The sequence below is a fragment of the Betta splendens genome, chromosome 24 (assembly GCF_900634795.4).
Source record: "Betta splendens chromosome 24, fBetSpl5.4, whole genome shotgun sequence".
In the NCBI taxonomy this organism is placed as follows: Eukaryota; Metazoa; Chordata; class Actinopteri; order Anabantiformes; family Osphronemidae; genus Betta; species Betta splendens.
Window position 1 is genome coordinate 7116946 of NC_040901.2, and position 19668 is coordinate 7136613.

The window sequence follows — 19668 nt, forward strand, 5'->3', positions numbered from 1 at the left end:
ACGCCCGAATGTAGAACCATGGGACGTAACAAGGTTTGGCCCCTTAAGAGCTCAAAAATCTAACGCCGGGCTCTGAATAATGTAACAGAAATATGATTTGAAATTTAAAGATGCCCCTCTCCTTCCAGTTATCTCGCGGAACGATGGCTTCTGTGGCTCCCGTCCAGGTCCGTTGTCGGATTTATCAGAATCAGATCAGTTTAGATCAAAGCGGCCGAGCAGATAAAACATATTGAGGCGAATCGTCCCGCGTCCTGCCGGCTGCGTCTGCGCAGACGGAGCCGCCGTCTGCCTTTCAGACGAACGCTCCATCGATACGGCTGAGATGACTTCTTTATAGTTTGTTTAATAAGGCATCAGACGAGAGAGACCGACACAAAGGAAGGAGAGAAAGGAGAGGCAACAAAAGCGTGACAGGTGGTTTTCTTTGTGCGTGGTATTAATCATAATCAGCTGGTCAATCATAGTAAATAACTGCAGAGAGCGTCTGCTGTAACCTGCAATTATTACTAATGACACATTCAGCTCTGTATCAGACGCACTGTAAACCACACACACGCACACACACACACACACACACACACACACACACACACTGGGCCGGTCTAATGATATGTGACTGATAGTTTGCAGTGAATGTGTCTGGGTTGGTGCCACTGCTGTAAATAACCTCCCCTTTCTTTGACGCGCGGTTAATTGAAGCTCAGACTGCGAGCGTCCTGTATCTGCATCCGACGAGCTGCAGCCGACGTGACGGAGCGAATAAAATCTGCCGCTAAACGCTCCCGAGCGAGCATGAAAATGCGCTTCCAACTCACAAAGTGGGCGGAGAAAATGTAATAAGTCCAATATTGCCTGGTGCTAAAAATAGTTTGTCTCATTGCATCACTTCTGTACATTGCTGCAACCAGGATACAGAACAGAGGCGTGGTCTCTCTGGGCCCTAAATGTTTTCTTACTGTTTGTTTATTATTTCTTCATGTGTGAACATTTACATGAACTTTTTTAAACTGTGTGTGAATGTGAGTGTGAATAAACATAGAACGAATGACTCACGGCACCTTTAGCTGTCGCTTTGTCGTAGTTTGGGTTCGAGTGCTGCACAGTTGTCCCGCGTGTTTGTTGTCTTGTGGTTTAAATGACAAAGTGCTGCTTTGTAAACAGCTGCTGTGTTCGTTACAGCCGTGCCCTTTATTTAATGTGGGATGAACATAGCATTCAGTAAACATCAAAATAATACCGAGTGAAGGTGTTGGTGCTAATAAAAACAAAATCTGTCATCATCGCATCCTTTTTCAAAAATAAAATAATATTTGACTTAATATCAGATATTGGTAACGGATGTCTTGTAATTATGACAGATTTGTGCCCATTGTGATCAAAATATCTCACTGTTCTGTCTCACGTTTCCACAAAGCATCCGTCTTTAATGAGCTGCAGATTCAGCACAGCAAAGGGACAAAAGAAGGAGTCATCGGCAGAGAGAGTGCAGCATCCGGCTCACAGGAAACAAAGGAGCAGCGGCAGAGGCCGATAGAGACGGAGGGTGGACGGTCACAGAGAGGGAAGATCTGCCCAAATACCAAACTGATTAGCTGGTGTTTCTGACATTTAAATGCCACGTTTACATAGAGAATCTTTTCCCAGGAATATTAATCGCTCTAGTTAATTCACGAGGAGATGTGAAATGAATCCGCGGCGCCCGTTGGCGGGCGAGGGAGCGCTGGCAGCGTGGATGCCCGGGTCCGAGCCAGCGGCACCGACCTAGAAGTGCTGAGCTGGAGGACGACGGCAACGGCTCTTCACGGACAGGAAGTGGCTCCATCCTCGCGTGTTGGAGTTGGCGTTCCGGGCCTGTTATTGCAAACTAGACTAGAACCCGGGTCCCGCTCAGCCCATTCCTAACTGTTCTGCCCGCGACGGCCCCCCCTTTCATTACGGCGCCGCCACGTTGATCCATCTCGCTTGTTCCACATGACACATCAGGGTGTTGCTAACAGGCAAACGCTGCCTCCATCCTCCCCCTCCATCTGTCCGCCGCCTTGGCAGCCAGATATATAAAGAGTGACATTATGACAGGCCAACAAAGTGCCAAACAGATGAACCGAATGTGTGTAACGCGAGCGGGATGTGAGCGCCCTGACAAGTGCTGGCTTAGGCTGATTTGTGGGGCCCGCGCCCATGACGGAGCACGCGTTGGCCACTGGTGCAGCGTAATGTCCTCAGGATTGATGGCCTTCCCTGTCGGCTACATGAAACCAGCGCATGGAGCCCATTTCATTTATTTCATGTATTGTTAAATGGCCTTTTTATAAAATGGACTCACTTAATGTAAGAAGAAATGCTTCCCATTATGCTACAGTAGCAGCGCTCGTTCATCATTAGGGGCCTCAGTGTGTTGTTGACCTTTTGAGCCAACGAGTTGCTGCTTTTTTTCCCTTTGAGACTTTAACACAGTTTGTTTTGTTCAAATTAGTGGTGTAGTCATCGTTCATGGGCGTTTATTAACCGATAGACGGTAATTAGATGACGGCTGGAGGAACTCGTTAAGACCAAGAAATTTGCAACGCGCGCCTCAACGAGCTGAAGAAACTTACTGGAAAGTCGATGGCGGATCACGGATTTCGCACCGACCTCGCGTTCACGCATCTGTCGCTGAGTAACTGCGGCCATTGTGACTGGACGGCGGTGCTGACAATGAGTGGGCCTGCTGTAAACGGGGGAAATGGGATATTGAATGAAGAGATTTTCACCTACACGGTTATTGTCTCTTCCCATTTCCACCTTCTCCCGACTCCTTCCTCCTCGCTCCTTCGCGCCGCCTGCTTTATCTTCGCTCGCCCCATCTTCCCCGCTGTCTCTCCTCTCTCCCCGAGCCCTAAGTAGCCACAAATGGCCCCTAATAGTCTCCGATGGAGATGAATTGATCATTGTGTGAAGCGAATCGATAGGAGATTGCCTTCGCTGTACACAGCGGGCTGCTGCGCGGGCGGGCGTCCTTAATTAAGTTATCAGTGAACGCCGATGCTTAAGAGTTTTATTAGGAGAGTAAAGTTTATGATGATTACGAAGATAAAAAACGTTAAGCTGAGGAGGAGGAAAAAAGGGATATTTACCTTGATGCTACTCAGCCGTGCTGCTCCCTGACCGACTCGTGAAGTGTTTGTTGCATGTTTTCTCACCTCCTCTGCCGTTTTTTTAATGTCTCCTCTACTTTCTATACGCCCGTGTCTCCAGCTTCTTCTCACTATCTCTTTCATCCCTTCCGGCGTGACCTCACCCCCTTGCCTTCATCCTTCCCTCTCATGTGCACCCCCCCCCCCCCCCCCCCCCACCACCACCACCGCCACCCCTCCATCTATAATAGGATGAGCAGCAGAATTTGATCAGCAGTTTTTTAAAGGTCACAGAAGCGAGCGAGAGACTCCGAGCCGAAGGAAGCAGGAGACCAGCGAGGGAAGTGAACCAACGGAGGGGGAGAGGGGAGGCACGCGGGAGTGATGGCAGACCAGAGGGGGGGGGGGGGAGAGAGAGAGAGAGAGAGAGAGAGAGAGAGAGAGAGAGAGGTGGAGATGGAGTCGGAGGAGAAGGGGCATCAGTCGACCAAAGAGATGGTTGGAAACAGGAAAGGATGAAGTCATTAACAGTTTTATGACAAAACAGACCCAGCAACAGATGAATGCACATTAAATATGTAGGAGAGGAAGAGCTGGGTGGGACGGGGCGCGAAAGCAAAGAGGAAATTAGAAGATTAGCAGGACGATTGGACCGGAAAGGCGGTAAGAAGGAAAAGACTGGAGGGACGGATGATGACACGCTCATGTCTCCCAGCCGCCGACGCCGACTCTGCTCCCTCTCTCTCCTCAGCAACAGTCGGATCTTAATCACCTCTCAATCTCTCCGGGCGCCTTTACATCAAATCTCCTGGCTTGTCTCTCCCTGTCCCTCACCGTCTTATTCTCTCCGCTCTGCTTTCTTCCCTTGTTTAAGATAAAATGCACTTTTATCACTCGGCAGCATCTCACTCGGCAGCAGCCTCCCCGTCTGGAGCAATAATAATTCTTTGATGTCATCCTATCATTCATTATCAAATAGACCAAACTCCTTCCCAGACTCGCTGAAGCCTCCCCCCCCCCCCCCCCCTCTGCCTCCCTCCACCATCATCTCTCTGCTGCCAATCTAATCCTGAAGCCTTTGAGGGCGAGTGCCTTTCTCAGCGTATGTGCCTGTGGTGCGTGCGCATGTCACGCAAACACACACACGCGTGACGGTCCTCGTCTATTGTACCACGATACGGTAAATGACCCGTTCCTGTCTCTCTGCAGAGAAGAATGACCACGATCCACATTAATTTTGGGCTGCGTCAATGTAAAGTCAACAACAACAAACAAGAAGAAACTGGTGATTTACTGTAACTGTGTGAAGAAAATTAAATTGTAGCATCCAAGTGCACTTCACCTCAGCTCAGCGGCAAGTCAGCATTTCCTGCTCATTGGCCGCCTCACAAAAAATCACATTAATTAGCATCACATGGGCAAATGTGGAAGAAATGTTGGCTTCAATTCACTATTAATAAAATTACAGCTCCATGTTGTAGAAATCTGAATAAGCTAATCAAAGTAATAATGTAATATTCAGCGCTCGCCATGGCAACCAGAAGATTATTTTAATTCTGACCTTTAACTTTGGATTTACTCAACTTTCAGCGCAGCCGTTCTTGTCTTCATTACACAAATGAGGCTGGAGTGTGTGAACGGACAACAGGGCAGTGATGGATGCGCCGCTAACCCTCGCTAACAAGATCATAAGCATCAATCAGAAAACAGTAGGTGGAATGAGCGCGTTCCGTGCAGGCGCTGGACGGACGCACAAACTCACAAAGAAACTCGCATGTGGATGCACAGTGGTTTAACAGGACGCGGCGGCTCTTTCGGCTGCATCGAAGCGCTGCCGCATCCTCACCCAACGGGACCCGCGCGGCCCCAAGCTCCACTCTCCTCGTCCGCCAGATGCTGCTAGCAGCTTCCGTTCACGTCCCCCAGAGCCGCGCTTGCTCAAGGGCCGGGGCGACTCCCCGCCGCGTCGTTCGACACGCGCAAAGCATGCTGGGATCCCAGCGCCTCTTGTCTGTCAGGAGGACGGAGTGACTTAATTACAATGGATGCAGCGAAGCAGCTGAAGTTGGCCGTTCTGCAGCGGAGCCACGCAATGAGAGCTTCGTCGGCTTCGTCGGCTTTTTGAATGTCTGCTTACGTTTCAGCCCAGGTTTAAATGATGAACTCCAGCGCGAGATCGTCAGGTTCCTGCTGAGTGACCGTTCAAGGAAACAAAAAAAAAGAATCTGTGTTGTTGTTTCCTATAAACCAATTATTTATGCTCCCTATTACATTTCCTCTCCTCTACTTGTGTTGGTGTGTGTTGTGTGTTTTCGTGGGGCGTGTATTCATGTCCCAGCTGGAGCCAAGACTGTTTATATTATTGGTGATGAAAGAGGGGCCCCCGGGGGCCTCAGTAATGGGCTGGGAGGCCTCTGACTTCTTATAATAGGCTCCCCATGAATGTGTGTTTGTGTGTGTCCGTGAAAGCAACACTATATAACTGTCAATCGAGGACACACGTTTACATAATAAAGTGGGACGGGCAACAAAAGATGGAGGCCGTCCCGCGCCTAAAAGCCCTCGCACAAAAAGCCGCGGTGGTGCCAGCTGAGCCCGGCGCGTCCGGGAACAGCAGGCGCTGTCAAGCGGACACACACGCTCGTCCGCGCGGCCTCATCACGGATCGGCGTATTTACGATGATGTGGATGGTGGGGTTTGTGCGGGCTGGTAGATTGTGTGTGTTGGGGGTGACAGGTGGGGGTGATATTGGGCTGTGGGAGGCTGTGGTGGAGCCATATGGTCTCACATTAGAGCTCTCTCGACTCAGTCATCCAGAAACGTGTGTGTGAGATACAAATACAAGTCCTTCATTGGATACTGTAACAGTAAGGTGTTGGTACAAATATTTGGGGTTGATGCCTCAGACTGAATATTCGTCTCCTCTGGGGCTAAAGGGAGCTAATAATGATGCAGCATTTATTCTGTCTCTCCTCCCGATCTCTTCCTTTATTTACTTTCGTCTTTGTCTCAGGCTTCCTCTCTCTCTCTCTCTCTCTCTCTCTCTCTCTCTCTCTCTCTCTCTCACACACACACACACACACACACACAACCATTCCCCATGTGTGTGTGTCTGTTAATATATTTAGCGGTGCCATATCATGCGCTGTGCTGACTTCATTAACTATCCCAGCATGAGGCTCCAGTGGCTGAATGATATTAAAGTCTCTCTCTCTCTCACACACACACACACACGCACACACACGCGGCCTGGGAGGTGCAGGCCTCACACAAACTGCACACGCAGCCGATCACTGTTTGCTTCTTCGTGATTAAATGAAAACATCTAATTTAACCCCAGACACAATCACTTCAGCTCAAATTAACCCTTGGTTTCCTCAAAGATCCACGAGAGGCTCAACATGCTGTAGGATAATTATTCACACATGCTTCACTTCACTGAGTAGTTACCGTTAAAGCGGTTAAATAACATCATTAGTCTAAAGTGTCGGTATTCTGTATTAAACCATGTGTCAAAACATGAGCAGATGTACAGAAGAACAAACCCCTTTATGCTACTTTAAAGCTCATCACTGTTCTGTTTTGGCTAAATTCCTCCTTGAACATGTTTTAATTCAACCAATCATATTGAAATGTGCGTCAACGATGCCTGTCACGCTTTCCCAGAGTTCAAGGAGATGCTTTTAATTAGCTGCTTTTATCCAATAAATGATAACTGGACTCATCTCTGCAATATGTATAGTTGGAGTGTGTTTTTAGGCAGATCGCTGCATGGGCAGTGAGTTAATGTGACTGATTCTCCTCCTCCTCTTGTCTCAGGTCAGCGTGTTGGAGCGCCAGGTCATCGATTTCCTGGGCTACCAGTGGGCCCCCATCCTGACCAACTTCCTCCACATCATCGTCGTCATCCTGGGCCTGTTCGGCACCATCCAGTTCCGGCCCAGATATGTGACCGGGGTGGGTATCGATAGGTTTACTATATTATATTATACACTCTTCTAGCAACATGCTTCCCAACTCCTCCATTGATTGAAATAGTGTATCAGAATGTGCATCACAATCTGAAAAGAATATTTCCTCTACTATGTTAAAACAAAACTTTAATCCTAAAGCAAAGCTACTGTACATGACCCGATCCTCATTATTTATTGAAAACGTGCACTCTGGAGGATCTAAGACTGAGTGAAGACATTGTCAATTTGAATATATTATGTATATGCTAAATAAAGGGTTAGAATAGTGACATGGAGTGGGAGTAGGAGAAAACTTGCCAAGTGGATTTCTTCGCGTTTCTGTGTCTGGCAGCTGTTGATAAAATGATTTAGATTTCAGAAAAATGTTCAGGAGATTCCAGAGAGGCTGCAGGCCTCCACCCAGCTCTCCCACACAGCATCCACCCCCCGGAGCCCCATTCACACCCATGAGTCCTGAGTGAGATGTTTCACATAATAAAAGGAAACGAAAGTTTGATCCAAGAGTGTAAATTCGGCCTCCACCCACATCCCATCATTCATTCATCCTTTCCTGCCTGAAATTCCCATTACACACACAGTCGTCCGGTTTCTCTCCCTGCCAGATGTGGTTCAGGTGATTGGCCGCACACTTGGCTTTTGTGTGTTGTTTGTCTGCATCTTAACAGGCGTCGCAAGCGAAGCCTCACTCCGTCTTTCCTCTCGCTGCCAATAAAAGAGTCAAACATGTTTTGTTTTTTTTACTTTGAAGAAAAAGAAGCTCTGTGAAACCTCGCCTTCCTCTCATTCTCCTCTCCGTCTCTCCGCAGTACGCGGCCTGGCTCGTCGTGTGGATGACCTGGAATGTGTTCATCGTCTGCTTTTACCTGGAGGTTGGAGACCTCTCCAAAGTAAGGAAACGACCGCCGCTCACCTCCGCACTCACATCCCCCTGCACTGAAACCGCACAGCGCACGGCCGGTGGCGTGGAGTCAGCCTCCACCTCCTCCATCCTCCATCAGCTAACAGAAATGGTTAAATGGAGGCCAGTCTGAGCGTTGACAGGAACTGTTTGCAGTGAATATTATAAAAGCGGAATATTGATTGTAAAAAATTGCAGCTCAAAGTGCTTTTTCCCTAATCAATTAGCCCCACGTGGAGTCGGCAGCTGTACTCAGAGGATGATGAAGTAAAAAGCAGTGATAGTAATAACAGGCATCGCTCTGTGGTAACGTGTAGACGTGTTTGTGAGCCACACAAACACATCTGTCTTCGCGATAAACGCCGGCGGATGAACCGGTGCCCCCGCGGCGCTGAGACCTCCTCCCTCCCGTCCGCTCTGACAGGTGGGGTCGCATAATTCCAGTGTAATTTCAGCGGCCGCGGTGATAAAAGGGCCGCGACCCCGTCCGCGTACTCACGCAGTTATCAGTGGAGTGGAGTGAAGATGAGCCACGCGGCCCCGGACAGATGATTCATTTACAGCCGGGAATGTGACGGAGCAGCCGGAGGTGATTTGCGCGATGGGATTGAAATGATTTTTTTTTTTACTTTTGTGCCGTAGAAAAATCTTTGATTCGCCCGAGTCGCTAAATGGCTCAGTGTAAATGGCCTGTAACTCTCAGCAGCAGACTCAGAGAGATGAACAGCCAGTTCTTCCATATCGATCAGGTTTATGCTCCATTTGATTTATTATTAAAATTATTTTTTTTACTTTTACTCAGTTTTTCTGTCTTTTTTTTATTTGTCAGTTTCTCATACAGATTAAGAACTTGGGCAATTAATTAAGCCCAATCAGCGCCTCCATAAACAGAAGAAATCAGTTGATGGTAGCGCTGATTAAGGCTGATTACACTCTGCAGCACAACACTGACAACAAGTGACGATTTCACATCACGCTTTTATTACGGCTGAATAACATTTAATAAATATTTAATAATATCATTGCTGTTTTGGTTGCCATTCGTTTGGCCTCTAGCATCTTTGGTGCATGTGGTTCTGCTAGTTTGCCTTTCCCAAACACACACACACACACACACACACACACACACACACACACACACACACACACACACACACAAACACACACACACACACAGCCTTGATAAGCCGTGTTACCATCCAAACTCTGACTACACACTTCACTGTGAGTCAACGGTTGTGTAAAACCCGTCACCTTCTGTCCGGGAACGTGCGGCCGCGCTGATCTGTGATTTTAATGATATTTACACCTCCCGCTGTCCCCGAGGCCTCGTTTTAACCACTGCGGCTGGAGCGAACCGTGTCACTCTGGAAACACGGCTCTGCTGTTTTGGAAGCAAGTCAAGAACGCTTCTAAAAGCGTTATAAAAATGGAATTAATAAAACCCATCATGGCTCCACCTTTTACCATTTAAACTCATTATAAAGTTAAACAAGACTAATATATCTTTTCATATAAGTCCTTTTGTAAGAGGCTTCAGCTCTCTTGACCAAACTCACCACATCTAACACATTTGTAATTAGCGACACCTCTATTAATTACCCGCTGACCAATGGGAGCGAGGCGTCCTCACCCCCCAGACGCCAAACAGCTTGTTTTTACGACCAGAACAGTTTGCGTGCGACCGCTCAAGGGCACATCAACCTTGACCCAGTTACGGAGGCAGAGCGGAGCCGCGAACGCCTGCCTCTCCCCCTCCGACCGCATTCACCAGCTGTTGTACAATATACAAATCCATCACCTGCTTTTCCAGGGCTTGTTTACTGACCTGAGGGCTATTATTACACCGGACCAAATGTAAAACAAGCACGGCCACGTCTGTCAGTGTCATTCACTTTGGTTCATGCTCTGCTGCTCGCGATTACGATTCACTTCCTGCCTTTGTTCCTTTCTTCATTCCTTTGTTTGGTTTAATTTCACAATAAAAGTCACAAATTCATAAAAAATATTTTTATGATGAAAAACACATTCCAGTTGTGGACTCACTAACTCCTGGCTGGGTAAAAAGCACCATGTGTTACCCAAATATGTTTCCTCTCCAGATGTTTATTATGTATTTCACCTGTTAATGGAGGCATCAACAGAAGCTACTGTACAGGCATTTCCCACTTCCGCTTCTCTCATATTAAAGTCAAAAAAGGCAAAAATCTGAGAAATATCATGACAGTTCATGGAAAACCGTGATCTGGGTCAAACAGGATCAGACATAAATTGGCAGATACAGTAGATATCAGAGAGCCGGATGCGGATGAGACATGATTTCCTGCAACCTTTCCCACTGTTTGTGTGTCTTAAACGTCTCCTTGGTGCTTGATCATCTTAATGGCGCCGTATGCTCTGATACACCATGATGGAAAAGCTCTCAGATCAGCCTCTTTTCCCTCCCTCCGCGTCAGATCGCCTTCGTCTCCGCGTAATTCGCCCTCCGTCTCCGTCCGCTCACCCTCTAATCAACTCCCTTTGCTGTTGTTGTGCGAAGGGGCCGTGTTAATCACAGTTCGATCGCGCGCTCAGTCATTCGCGGCCTTGTCATCGGCAGCGGAGGGTCAGTGAAGGCTGCTCAGTCACTTCGCTGTCATTTACATACTGGAGCTGTTTTCTCGTCGATTCATCGCTCCCACGCTCTAAATGACACTAGCGTCCAGTCCCGAGTTCAGCTCCTTCTTCACCTTCTCGCCTCCTCTTCATTTCCAATGTCAAGACTTGAGGAAACGTGTCCATGACATGGAGACATTATTTATGGGCAATAAGAATTCACAGAGCGGAGCTTTATGTATCAGCCGGTGGTGAGGGCCAATTTATTACATTACTTTATACACTGTGGCCATTACTGTGGGGGCACAGGACAAAAGTGATTGTGACAGACTCCATTTTTCTTCATTACTGAGATCTGCCATCTTCCTGTAGATGAACGAGGCCGCACATCAGCCCCGCTTTGATTCATGCCGTTATCAGTAATTCTTGGCTTTTTGCTGTAGGTTCGATGTAATTTCGCGGTGCCAACGCCGTGAATGGACCCGATATCTAGTGCCAGCAGTGGAAGTTTATTACAACACTGATCAGATGCTCAGCGAGGAGAGCGGATACTTGGCTTCACACCGTCAGTGTGTGTGTGTGTGTGTGTGTGGCCGTAAAGGTGTGAAATCTGCAAATGGACTCGGACGCTTCTTCTCGATGAGCCCGGTGAACCCTGGACAGCGGGTGGAAAGGTGGGAGGGGGGGGCCCGGCTCGGCCCTGCGACCTGGAGGGGCCTCGGAGCGGACAGATGGACCGACGCAGGGCGTCGAGGCTTAAATCCTTGTGAATCGTGACACTGAGTCGACAGGACGGCGTGAAGGGTGTCCTGTGATTACAGCAGATCAGTCTGTTTACTCGCCTGAGCATCACGACGACAGTAAAGACTCACGGGTTTAGCTTCACATGTGTGGCGGCCATGTTTTCCTGCTCATGCAGGTTAATTGGAGTGAGAGCGGAGTGAATAGGCACATTTGTTTGCCTTTGATGTAACCTTCTATCAAAGTGTATCTTCGCCCTCCATAAGGTCCCTGTTGAGTCCTGGAGGCGAGATAAGGTGAATATCCTGTCTCGACAGTAATTCAAGTTTAAGCCTGAGATTCCCACTATATATCAGCGTGCTACTCTCCCACCCTCGCTGTCACTCGCTGCTGCACAATCTAATATAGCAGCACTGTCATAAAATTAATCTTTAAAAACATTTCTGATGTGGCACCCCTGACAGATTTGGAGAGGAGCCCGTAGAGAGAGAACTGTCACCACGCTGCAAACTCACACACACACACACACACACACACACACACACACACACACACACACACACACACACACAGTTGCATATTCACTCCCTCGCTCGCTCACTCTCTTCTCTCTCTCACTCACACACTCTCTTAGACAGCTAACTGTCAGTAGTCCACTGTGTCATTTAAAAGATGCAGCCAACCTCTGGGTGTTAGTTGACAGAGATAGGAACACACACACACACACACACACACACACACACACACACTATGTTCAGCCGCCAATCATTTCCTGAGTGGGTGAGATGCTTGGTGGGAGGTTATCCCACATGTTTTTTTTTGTATACTGTACGTGTGAAAATGTGTCTGTTAGTATGTTTGTGTTGGAGAGCGAGGGAGAGAGAGAGCCTGTCATTCATTATATCATTCATAAGAAATCACAAGGGATGAGCAGCAAATCCAAACAGTCTCCAAACAGTGTCATTTTCAGTCGCGTGTCTGTCGGGTGTTTCATTCCAGGCTGCGACACACAGACAGAAGTGGCTGCAGGACAAGTGGTGGACTGAGAGGGAAAAGGAAATGTGAAGAGGGACGGGGAGGGAGGGGCCGGAAGATTCAGGGGGTCGAGGAGCGAGGCAGCGGAGATACGGAGGCTGAGACAGGCGGAATGAGACGACACGTCGGGAGACAAAGTCGTGCGTGGATCAATGTCCTTTTTAAAGAGAACGGGAGCGGGAAGGGGGGGCGGGGGGGAGGGGGGGGGGGGGGGGGTGGTGAAGTGGAGAAAGAGAGGGAAAGTTAGAGCAACAAAACCTCTCAGGAAGACAGGGAAATGTCAGATAGGCCCCCTTCATATCAATTTTATACCAACATCAATAGTCTGTGTTACGAGTGCACGGCGAGCGTTTTACTGCAGGATAAATTGTAAAAGGGAATATGACAGTAAATCAAACTGCAAACCGCCCAATTCATCCCCGAAGAAAGTAAAAAAACTGATTGCCAGGGCCAGTTTGAATACTAATAGTCACTTAATTCCTCTTCCCTCGGTGTTCATTCACCAGCGCCGACTGAGACGATGAATGAGCGGATCTCACACATTTAATCATAGGCGTTGTAGTTAAAACATCCACCCCGATCCCGCGGGTTAATGCATCAACCTCCACTCGGTTTGATCAATGGACGCGTTTGTTGAAATCATGGCATGAAATTGCCTTTTTTTTTTTCAACACATCACATCAACACGTCTCTGGTGGGACTTTTCCCGCCGCCGGTTTCATCATTTGAGCCCGGAGCCGTTATTACGGGGCGATTCCGTTTGATTATTCGTTGTTACTGTATAGTTTCACGCGCAGCGACAGGAGTGGGGTCTTACTTGTCGGAGCAGACGGGCTGCGTGCCGGAGTAAATACCGCGTTTGATTGACTCGGCTTGTTGTGGAGGCTCGGATGGTGGATGGTGTTCATTTCAAACCGTGATTGCAGCGGCTTTAGCCTGGCTCTGTTTGTTTTGCCTGTACGTGCTAGAGGAAACTGCTAAACTGCCTTTACTTTAACTTCTGTTTAATTTGCACTCGGTCTAATGAGCTTCTTGAGAGTCTGAGGAGTTTCTCTGGTTAAAAAAATAAAAATCTACTAGTTCTAAGAATGTCGGGAGCCTCAGTGTCAACCGGAGTCTAAGTATCTATTTTAGACACGTTTGACTAAGTTTGTGTGTTAATATCAGCGTGATTATCTGACTGCAGATTTTTCCCGTCACCCTGTGGCTGCGGGGTCTACAAAAAAAAAATCGAATTAACCCGCCGAAGCTTGAATTAGCAACCCCCCATGTTTCACGTAGCCCTGGATACCACCTGGGGTACGAGGAGGAGCGCCGTAATTAGCCCATCAGTCTGAAAAGTGAAGGGGTTAAATTGCTTCTATTGGGGCATTTTGCTGGGTTTGGTGTGGTTAAGGTCGGGGTCTCGGCAGCCGCCGGCTAGCGAGAACGGATTCCCATCACCCTCGACTAATCTGATAGAGGAAGAGTGCTTTTGGCGTTGTGGGTTACGGCCTCATATAACACCCATGGGAAATCACTGCAAAACAATGTAGGGAGATGCACCGTGACTGATGATATTGGTGAGAAATAACAGGGAGAGAGAGAGAAAATGACACAGACAGACTGAGACGTTGGCTTTAAACAGAGAACGTTAATGTTGTTCCTTCCCTGATTTTCTGCTCTTTAGTCTGATTCGTCTGGACCAACTGATGCTGTTTCACTGCATCACCGCTGGTGACTGAATAGTGAAGGTACAGGTGTGTGAGCCTTCACATTCAGCTGTTGCTTAGTTTTATCACTTGATATCATGGTCGATGAATCAGACAGAATATGCTGCGTTGACATCATCGCCTCTAAGTGCTGTTTATTTGTGTGCTGTTTGGGTTGAAAGTTTCATTTTTTAGTGGGAAATGTGTCATTTCTTCTGCCAGACTGTTTGTGCTTTTAATTTTATTGTTAAACCGCTCTCACTTTTAGCTCCAGGTGGCATTAAAGCGGCATCGTTCCTCCCTCGTTGACTATTAGACCATGAGAGGAAAGATCTTCCTTTATAGACTCTTTCCCCCTCCATCACCTCATCTCCTGGGAGGGGAAGACAAAGGGAAATAAAGAGGTGGGAAATTGAGGGGAAATCGAAAGAGGGAGCGAGAGGAGGGCGGAGGCCGAAGGAAAGGCGGCAGCGGAGAGAGAGAAGGTGGAGGAAAAAACAGATGTGACCCACTGGAGCGGCTCCAGCCCACAGTCGGAGACAAAGACCTGAGAGCGCGGGATCCTCAACAAGGCACACGCAGAGTTGGAGATGTTCACTGGAGCCGGCCCACGTTTCTCACTCGGCGTTTCGTGCCAAACAGCCCATTCGTCACCAGATTAATATTCCAAGATTAGCCCTCAGATCTGCGACTTCATCATCCTGGTGGGTCAAATGCTGCGGCGCTAAATAAATTCCGCCATATCACGTCGATAAATCAGTGTCAGATATGCTGATGTTTTTATATTCCACTGAAATAAATTATTCATTCTGTGTTTTGTCTAAAAGTTGCGATTATCTGTTATTCCAACGACTGTGACTCTCGACGCTGATGCCTCACTTCAAAAACCCCAGACATGATGTGCTTTTAATCTCCCACTCTCACCATCTGCAGCGGTCCAGGCTTGTTGTGGCAGGACGGATGAAAGGAAGATAATAATGTATTTTCTATTTGAGCCAGATTTGTTGCAAACTGTATTACAGAGCGAGTCGCCTCAGTGAACCATGGTACAAACACAAGATCCCCAGACAGGCGGCGATGCAAAAGGCAAAACAGACCTCAGACAGATATTTGAAGGAAACGTACATTTCCTGACGCCCGTCTCTGCGTTTGCTCATAGTGCTGTTGTTCTTGAAAGCTGCTCTCTAAGTTGAATTACTGTAAATGAAGCTTTTTAGTTCTTGCTAAACTAGATTGGCTGGGATGTCCCTTTTCACAGCGTTGTAAAGGAGCAGCAGTAGCAGCACATCCTCCCTGGTTTTCATGATGTGTTGCCAAATTTGGCTTTTTGCTGGTAATTTCTTCCTCGTTGGTGTAAATGTGCGCCCGTGTGCGTGTTTGTGTCAGTGTCTCGTTAGAAAACCACCGACACAGACTGTGCTGAAATAATTATTACCCCCCTCCCTCCCAACGCCGAGGACGGCGAGAGGAGCGAGTGAGAAAAAAGAGCAAGAAGGAGTGAAAGGAAGGAAAGAGGAGAAGGATTTTAGAGAAGAAAGAGACAGACAGAAGGAGAGTGATGACAGAGACGGAGCAAGAGAGATATTTAGAGAGATTTTACTCATTAAAAAGAGGAGCACAACAAGGGGAGACGGCATTAATCAGAGCGCCGCGCTAATGAGGCATTTACTCATTACGCTGAAATAGAGAGAGGCCACGGAAGAAAAAGAAAGGAGAGAACGGGAGGGGGAGGAGGAGGAGGAGGGAGGGAGGAAAAAGAGAACACAATATGAATTAATAAAGAAAAAATTAGGTAACATTAAGGAGGGAGGTGACAAAGGTAAGTGCGGATGTGGTGGGAAGATAAGTAGGACGGGTAAAGATAAAGACATGGAGCAGAAGCAGATGAAGAGACAGACTGTTTCAAGCTGCAGCAAACGGATTCATAGACGCGTTCTCCTTTAAATGTTGACAGCATTTAGGCGGCTGTTACAGTAAATGCATTTATTTATTGACAATGAACAGAAGTAGAAAAAGGTGGCTCCACAACGAGGTTTCTAATAATGAGATGTATAAAAAGATTACACGGATGAGGTAACAGTCATTTTTGTGTGTGTGAGATAAATGATCTACGTCCTCTCCTGCGACCTGGACTCATTAATATGTGCATTATTTAAAGCATGACGTTCAGGCTGATTTATTGTGCGTTCACAATTAAAAAGCAGCCATTCCGTGCTGCAAGTCGCACAAAACCGGTCCTCGATGTTGTTGGAGTGGAGACGAAACGGGCCCAAAAAGCGGATCGAGAAGATTTTTATTAGCCTGAATCGCTGCCATCGTCAATCTAGTATTTTTTTGGGGGGGGAGGGTTAAGGATTTACGAAGCAGCGGAGAAATGAATCAGGGGAACAAGTCGGACTGTAACTACAACATGTCACCGCACACACAAACAACGACGCTGTAACATAACTCAGCCTCTATCTCACCCTGGAGTCTTCATGCAAAAGCTGTTGCTGTGTCAATAAATCCCTACTCAGTGTGTCAGTCACTCTTTTTATTGCTGGCTTTATCTCCTCAGCCTCCTCTCGTCATTTCCCCCTTTCTCTCCCTTTATTGTCCTCAATATTTTGCGAGTCAGATCTAAATCGTCTGGAATTATAAATCCCTGATATCTGTTTTTAGCTGAAACCAAACCCTCCCTTCTGTAACGACAGACTGGTTGGCTTTAATTAAAACCCGCTCCGGCGTCCAGCCTCCCTCCGTCTTTGTTCCTGATCCGTTCCCAGTGTGATGATGTAACTGAACCCACTCTCTTTCTCTGTCTCACCAGGACTCTGACCTCGTGCTGACATTCAACCTGTCCATGCACCGCTCCTGGTGGATGGAGAATGGCCCCGGGTGCAGGGTGACACCCATCAATCCTCCTCCTTCCTGGGCACCTGAGGACCACCGCTATATATCTATATCTGGCTGCCTGGTGGACTTCCAGTTCATAGAGGTGGCCCACTCGTCACTGCAGATACTTCTGGCTGTAAGTACTTCATGACTGTGGCTTGAGCCTGTAAATGCTAATAAATGGGGACACCAGCTCATTTTTATTAGCATCATCAATCAGTTTCTGGCCAAATAGGCAAGAAATCGACCTCCAATCCCAACACATATTATCACCTTTACAGGACCCAAATAAACTGGTTTGAGGGTCAAACTTAGCTAACGTCACACCCTCATTAGCATAGAATGGGGCTGGATAAGCTGCTTTGGAGACTCTCCGTCTTATTTCCCTCGCTGCCCGTCTCGCGCCCTCCGCACCTCCTCCCCTCAACGCTGCGCTGTCAAACCGTGATAATTAGCAGGATCAGGAGAGACACGGCGCGGGCGTGAGGGAGGCCTGTCGCCTTTCATCGCGGCCTCCCGTGCATCGTAGCCGTTTCGCTCGGGGCCCTCGTTCGTATATGAATAAAGACGCTCGGCGCATTAAACAAACCGGGCCCTAAATGTAAATGCACGCATCATTACGCCGCCACAGAAGGCAGAAGAGCCCTCGTCTTCCTTATTCGCGAACTGTAGCGCCGCCGCCGCTCCCTCCGCGTGTCTCTCTGTCAATCGATAGCGGTACTTACAGTGTGGCTGAGTGCCAAGCCACCGCACGGCTGTAGCACTACCTTGCTGTAATTGGTGTGTGGAAACACTGTCATGCTCCATGAGCACACACTCAACAGGCTGACTGGTTCGCTAGCCCGCTTGCTGGCTGATTTCCTGTAATTGGTGGAAGCAGCGCGAGGATCCCTAATAGCGCTCCGCTCGCTGGAGCGGGCGGCCCAGGCCCGGTTCGCTCTCCGCCTGTTTACCGCTTAGCCGACCGGTTAACCGGTACCTGCGCCGAGCAGCCCGGACCAAAGGGGACGGGTTCCCAGCGCATGTCAGGAATCAGCCGCTGAGGCGTCTGCAGCTGTCAAGGTCAAAGCGCGCGCTTCCTGTTCGGCTGCGTGGTCAGTCAGATGCATGATGGGCCTGTCAGCTCGTCTACCTGCCTGTCTGAGCCTCTCGCTGCCTCCCCGAGTCACATTCATGTGATGTTCAGATATAATTTACCTCCACGTTTGACACATTTACGCAGTATAATAACGTTTTATTCCAATACCAGGAACCAAAGTGAGAGCTCCTGCTTGATTAGCATAACTTCAAGCCGCGCGAACTCACCTGCTGTTGTTTCGGCTGGGAAGAAAACCTGCAAACAACAACAACAACAGCAGCTCTTTGCTGCGCGCAGTCAATGCGGTGTCACATGCTCTATCAATACTTAACAAGCTCATCCAGAGGATGTGCGGGAATTTCAATCGCTTTCAAATTAAATTATTTACTGTACCGTCAACACGCTTAGTCAAGTGTATTGTGCTGTAAATGGCTCCAGGCCCCTTTGCATAATGTTGAATCCAAAATCCGAAATAGCTGTAACCAGCAGGCAGCTTTTGGACAGCGATGACCCTTAGCTCACCCTCCATCCTCTGGAAGTAAACTTTCCAGCAGCAGATAATTGCAGGGCTGTTATTATGCTGCATTTATGCAATGCTGGCAGAATGGGAAGAACAGCAGAGACATTTCTTATTCTGACTCGGGGGTGTTCGCTTATTATTCTAGCGCTAATGCTAACGTGTACTCACAGCAGATAAACAGCCCGAATTAGCATTGTGTGTTGTGCTGTGCGCTGGAGTTTACTATCAGGTGAAAACAGAGCCGCTCTGTCGCCGTTAGAACCACGTCGCGTGGATCTCTGTGTGTCTGTGTGAAGGTTTATTTTTATTTACAGCCTGCCAACGTTCTCTGCCGTGTTCTCACACTCAGAATTACAAATTTTGCTAACTCGAATGGCTTTACTCACTTAAGTGTTCATAATTACAATTGAAACGATAAGACTTGAACGCAGCATTGAGCCACTGGCGATAAAGAAAAGGCACTTGTGCTTCGTTATAATTAAAACGCTCGCAACAAACTATTAAGTGTCTCAAACCATTTAAAACAAAGACAAAGCTTCAGGTGCTGCACATGTTGAGACAAAGCAGAGAAAAGGCTTGAAACAGCACAGTTTACTGTTTATATTGATCAATAAGATGACAGAGGTTTAATGGGTAGAGCTTAAAGGAAGCAAACTGTGGATTTAGCCAGTTAATTAAAGGGCTTTGGGTCGATCCCCTGTTCTGTTCGGATGATCCAATACACAAAATATTAGCATATGAACTGTTTCTCAGTTCAGTTCGCTGGATTGAATGTGACATTGTTGTCGCCGCCACTAGACAATGATGTTAGTCATGTTAGGGTCAAATTGTATTAATGGAAGTAGCACTGGGAGCAGATTGGTTTTCAGAGCTGTTGTTATTCAAAGATCAGGGAAGAGGAACAACAATGCATGAGAATTGAACGTCAGTCGAGCGAAGGCAGCTAAAGGCACTAATCCCGTATTTGTGGGAAACAGCGGAGCCGCTCGTCTTTTTACATTTGTTTTTGTCTTCTCAAATTGCGCCGCGTAGCGACGCTGAGCCTCTTCTATCGATTAGACTGTAAGTGTGCAGCGACGGCTAGCAGCCGCCAAAGACGGGCGCGCGGGCTTCTGCTTAACCTGCAATTCATCTGCTGTCGCTGT

The 19668-nt window shown here is 47.9% G+C and overlaps 1 protein-coding gene across 2 annotated transcripts in view; it reads left to right on the forward strand.

Annotated features, from left to right (window-relative positions):
- The window catches only part of nkain2 (sodium/potassium transporting ATPase interacting 2), a 46842-nt gene that overhangs the window by 15786 nt on the left and 11388 nt on the right, over nt 1–19668 (forward strand). For both annotated transcript variants that reach the window (XR_003784623.3, XM_029140890.3), the window contains exons 2-4: nt 6937–7074; nt 7898–7978; nt 16861–17061. Coding sequence is in view for 1 of the 2 variants with exons in the window: in XM_029140890.3 (XP_028996723.1) it covers nt 6937–7074; nt 7898–7978; nt 16861–17061 (420 nt within the window). In the remaining variant the exon portion in view is untranslated. The remainder of the gene's footprint in view (nt 1–6936; nt 7075–7897; nt 7979–16860; nt 17062–19668) is intronic.